Here is a 5,281-nt window from a genome sequence, read left to right as displayed (position 1 = left end):
TCTCCTCTCCTCTCCTCTCCTCCCCACATATATACTTCTTATATGTAGGATTGGTATATGGTATATCGTTCTATATAGAGTTATGTACACACATGCAAAAAAAAATCACTTTCTCCTAGGACTATTAAAAAAAATTGGACAAAAAAAAAATGGTCTCTTCTTATGGCTAAAGATTATTTATATATTTGTATATATATATATATATATAGAGATTACTATATATAGTAATATCTATCTGTATAATATAGACTGCATCTGCATCGGCATCTGCTCTTTTTTCTGTAGATTTATCAACAATAAACACATTTATATATAGAAAAAAAAAACACTAGATGGATCTCGTTCTACGGTTTGCTTCTGCTCAAAGAATGCTTCGAATATCTGTGTAGAGTCGTCCACACCAGATACCCAGCTACTCACTTGGAGAGAATTAAAGAGAGAGAATGTGGGGTGGGTGGTATCGGGGATTAGGGGCATGGCATCGGTTTCAACCGTCAACAACAACGAGGATGGGCATGGGCATGGGCATGGGGATGGGCATGGGGATGATTATTAGGAGGACTGTGGATTGTGGAGCCGCCCTAGGCAGTGGCATGCGGATGATAGGCCGCTGCCCAGGCATTGTGATGATGATGCGGATGCGCGTGCGGATGATGCGGATGCGAATGCGGATAGCCATAGCCGGTGGAGCCGGTGGCAAACTCCGTGGGATAGCTGGCCGCATACTCCGACTTCATGTGGCCAATGAGGCTGGAGTAGCCGCCGCCACCGCCACCGCCACCGCCGCTGGAGGAGTGGCTCGACACAGCATTGGCGGCGGCACAGCTCGAGCTGGAGTCCTGGCTGGCGCCGCTGGCTAGGCCGGACATGGTCAGTCCATACTCTGCCGCCAGCTGGGATTCGCTCTGCATGGCCAGGGCGGCATAGTGTTGCTGCTGCGAGGCCAAGGCGGCCACAGCCGCCGATGCCGATGCCGAAGCCGAGGCGGAGGCGGAGGCGGATACAGATGCGGATGCGGATGCGGATGCTGATGCCGTTGCAGACGGGGATCTGGCGGAGGCGGCGGAGGAGGACGGGGAGCTGGCCGTAACGGGCACTGAGGTGGCGGTCGCTGAGGTAGTCGGTAGTTGTATGGCACGATTATTGGCGGCACTGCTCCACGGCTCGTAGCTGCTGCCCAGCCCGATCTGAGACTGCTGCTGCTGCTGCTGCTGTTGCTGCTGATGCTGGAGTGGCGCCTGCTGCTGGAAGAGTGGCGGCGGCGGCGGTGGGCCGGCGAGCGAGGCTGAGGCGGAGGATGACTGCTGGTAGAGATTGGCATAGGGGGCATAGCTGTGGAGCAGGGCGCTCTCCGGCTGCTCCTGCTTGAACTCCACAGGTGGCGAGTGGGCCTTTGGCTTCTTTTGCAGTTTCTCCGCCTTCTCCTGCTTGATGGAGCCGGTGCCGGTGCCGGAGCCAACAGCGGCTGCCGCCTGCTCCTTGGCCTCGGCGGCCAGGGCCTTCTTGCTCTTCTTGTCCTTGAAGTGGGTCTTCTTGTGCTTGCTGAGGTGGTCGCTGCGCGAGAACTTCTTGGAGCAGATGGGGCAGGCATACGGGCGGTAGTTGGTGTGGGTGCGTCCGTGCCGCTGCAGCTCGTCGGAGCGGGAGAAGCGCTTGCCGCAGGTGAGGCAGAGGAACGGCCGCTCGCCCGTGTGCCACCGCAGGTGGGTCTTCAGGTGGGAGGCCTTGCCGTAGAGCCGCTCGCAGCCGGGTATGTGGCAGATGTGCTGCTTGCGGCCGCGCTCGTCCGGGCCCACAATGGGCGGCAGGCCGCTCATCTCGTTGGTGCAATTGGGGCAGGTGCATCGCACCGAGCGGCGCTGCAGCTGCGTCTGGAAGGCGATGTCGTCGAAGTTGAAGCTCGGATAGCTCTGCGAGGACCACGGCTGGTACAGCCGCTCCTGGTGCGAGAACCAGGCGGCCGACGAGGACATGCCCACCGCATTCCCGTAGTAGTCCGATGCGTACTGTGCGTACGGGAATTGGCTTCTGCAATCATTACAAAGGGTGGAAATGGGGAAGGGATTGGAATTAGTTGGGGGCGCTTTCATGGGCGGAGCACTTTCTGCTTCCCTCCTTCCTTCCTCTCTTTCTTTCTTTCTTTCTTTTTGCCTTCCGGCGATATTTACCTTGCGGGCAGGCCGGAGTAGGCGGCTGCTGCCGTGTTCCATCCGTAGGCGGCGCTGGCCACCGCCGCTGCGCCCAGATCCGCGGCTGCCGCTGCAGCTGCTGCTGCCGCCGCCGCCGCTGCTGCTGCCGAGGATGAGGGTGAGTGGGAGGATGCGGAGGACGAGGAGGATGTGGCTGCTGTGGAGGCGGCCACTGCAGCTGCTGCTGCTGCTGCTGCTGACGATGACGATGATGATGATGGAACGGCGATTCTGCTCTCCCCCGTGGCTGTGGGACTGGCCGAAATGCTGGCAAAGGATTGGGCCGGCGAGGGGAAGATGCTGGGCGACACGCTCGCCGAGGAGGGTGCCGACTGGATGCTGGAGTTGGGCGATGCCGTGCCCGTGGAGGAGGCCTGTGGCGGATATTGCATTTCCATCTTCATTCCGGGTTTCCCGATGCCGATGCCCAGACCGAGGCCGATGCCCAGCCCAATGCCGTACAGCGGGGAGCTGCTGGTGCTGCAGCCGCTGATGCTGGAGCTGGAGCTGCTGGAGTGGGAGTTGGGGGTGGTGCCACTGGAGGCGCTGACGCTAATGAAATCATGCGACGATTGCTGCTGCTGTTGCTGTTGCTGTTGCTGGGTATGTTGCATCTGTTGCTGTTGTTGCTGTTGCAAGAGGAGCTGCTGGTGCTCCTGCTGCTGCTGTTGCAAGTGGAGTTGCTGCTGCTGTTGTTGTTGCTGCTGCTGATGTAGATGCGGATGGGGATGTGGATGCTGTAGCTGGTGGGGATGTTGCTGCGGTTGCTGTTGCTGCTGCTGCTGCTGCTGCTGGTGGGGCAGGGCATAGGGATTCAGGTAATTGCAGGCCGCATCAATCATATTGGAAATGCAATTTATGTGATGATTCCTGGATGCTGATTCCGGATGGAGGGGGAGCTGGAGTACGAGTACGAGTACGAGGATGGCTGGTTGCGAATGCTGACTGCTTCTCCTCTGCTTCTGCTCTTCCTTTTGGCTTAACAATTTTCGCACATTTCGCTCTCTCACTTATTGATATTTGTCTTGTAATTATGGCACGCTTTTCACTTTAGTTTTATAATTATAGTCTTTCCACAGCCGCTCGCTGGTTGCTGGTTGCTGCCACTGCCACTAGCGCTGCTTTTGCCACTGCCGCTGCTCCTCAATAATTGCTGACGTCGATGCGTCGCACACACGCGAAATGGAGCCGCACAAAAACAAAAACAAAAACCAAACCCCAACGAACGAACGAACGAAGCAAATTAAAGGCTGAAACGCAACCAAAAATTCACAAGTCCCCCGGAATCGCGTGGTATATATCGTGTATATATATATATATCGAGTATATGGTTGATCCGAAACAAAGTTGCAGTTTTTACTGTAGAGTTACGCTGGCTGGCTGGCTGGCTGGCGGATGGATGGAGGGAGAGGGGGGTTGGCAAGCTCTCGTTCTCGGATTCGAATTCGTTTTCGATGTCGATGGTCGGATTCTCCTCTTCGTGCTCTTCTCTGCTGCTGCTTTGCTGCTTTGCTGCTGCTGCGCGTGATGTGATACAACCACCGTTAATTATCGTTCTCGACTGAATTCCAAAACGCAGCGAGAGAGTCTAACAACGTACAAAACGAATCACTGATGACGGCAGCAGCGGCGTCGTCGTCCGTTCTGCGGGTAGCGGGCAGGCAGAGCATGCCAGCAGCAGCAGCAGCAGCAGCAGAGACACATCATAGTGCTGTGCTCTTCAGACGCACTGCTCGGCTCTCTGCCTCTCAGTGCTGCTTTCTCTCCCTCTCTCTCTCCCCTGTCTCTCTCGCTCTGTCTCTGGCCTGCTGCTGCGGCTGCTGGTGGTGGCGGTGTGGCGGTGTGGCGGTGGTTGTTTTTGGATTTGCCTTTAGGGCAGCTAGCCACTGTCTAGCTATCCCACTTGCTCTCCGCCACAGCCATGCTTGCGGGCTCTACCTCTCTCTTTCACTCTCTCGCTCTCACTCTGTTTCTCGTTTGTGCTTCTTCTTTTCGGGTATCCGCGGGCGTTTTGTTTTAATTTCTATGTGTGGGTTTGTGTGTCAAAGCAATTGGGTGAGCAATTCCATTTGTTGTTGTTGTTGTTGTTTCTGTAGCGCCTTATTCTTGTTGCTCCTTTTAGACTCCTCTTAGATCTGAGTGTTCAAACGTTTGAAGCTTCTTTGCGTAACTTTCGAAAGCCTTCAAGTTGCCTACCATATGGAAAACGAAATATCAAAATGCTTAACCCAGGATTTTCTGCTCTTTAAAGTTAATTATTTTCAAAATTTTCTGTACTTTTATTTCACTTAAATGCTAAGCCAGAAAATATTCCATCTGAAATATTCTAGTATATTCTAAGTTTTTCCTTAGTGTTGCTTAGTTATTAATTCATAATTAAAAACCAAATAGATCTATGAGTCATCGCACACTTAGGGTATATAATCTTCGGCTTTGTGTACTAAGATTCGATTTAGTTTAGAATTAAAAATGTTTTTTAATATTCTGAGTGAAGAATAACAAGATACATATGTAAATCGACAGATTTGGTTCATCTGTACTCCTCTTTAAATTCCCATTGTTACCCATACCCATACCCCCCATATTCTCATTTATTTTCATGTAATTTTTACTTTTTCTTCAACCAACAATTTTTCAAGAGTAAACGAGAAAGGGGAAGATTGCTCATCATTTTAATTAAATTAAAATTTCTGTTTTATGGCATTTAATTTTTCATTTTACACTCCGTCTCTCTCTCACTCTCTGTCATGGGAAGGGGAACACAAGAAGGAGAAAACGAAAGGGTGGGGTGGGGTGAGAGTTAGAGTGCCGGAGCGGGTATGGGGAGCGTAATTCAAATATCAATACAATAACAATAAAAACTAATAAATTTGTGGTCGCGGCCCAATGAAATAACTGTATTTAAAGGGGCGTTAACCAAACACCACCACAAAAGAGAGTCGGCAGAGACGGCAGAGCGGGCAAAGGCAAGCGCAAGACGTCGACAGCAGCAGCAACAGCAGCAGCAGCCGCGGGTACCTCTCTCTCTCTCTCTTTGTCTATCTCTTTTGTGCTTATGCACTCCTGCGTGTGTGTGTGTGCCTTTGTGTGTG

General features: G+C 52.6%; 1 protein-coding gene across 1 annotated transcript; it reads right to left on the bottom strand.

Annotated features, from left to right (window-relative positions):
* Positions 1-256: 256 nt before the first annotated feature.
* On the bottom strand, positions 257-3,286 carry LOC111082026 (transcription factor btd). The gene is made up of 2 exons (XM_022378205.2): positions 2,169-3,286; positions 257-2,028 (listed from the first exon to the last, which is right to left on the bottom strand). Exons 1-2 carry the CDS (start codon positions 3,029-3,031, stop codon positions 582-584), a joined length of 2,310 nt encoding a protein of 769 aa, XP_022233897.2. The 5' UTR covers positions 3,032-3,286; the 3' UTR covers positions 257-581.
* Between the last annotated feature and the right edge of the window lie 1,995 nt (positions 3,287-5,281).

This window comes from Drosophila obscura, unplaced genomic scaffold (genome assembly GCF_018151105.1).
Source record: "Drosophila obscura isolate BZ-5 IFL unplaced genomic scaffold, ASM1815110v1 contig_73, whole genome shotgun sequence".
In the NCBI taxonomy this organism is placed as follows: Eukaryota; Metazoa; Arthropoda; class Insecta; order Diptera; family Drosophilidae; genus Drosophila; species Drosophila obscura.
This window is presented reverse-complemented; position numbering and strand designations above follow the sequence as displayed.

Coding starts and splice junctions, on each gene's coding strand:
- LOC111082026 (XM_022378205.2), bottom strand. CDS start 3,031: ATGATTGATGCGGCCTGCAATTACCTGAATCCCTATGCCCTGCCCCAC. Junction 2,029..2,168: donor TACTCCGGCCTGCCCGCAAG/GTAAATATCGCC, acceptor TAATGATTGCAG/AAGCCAATTCCCGTACGCAC.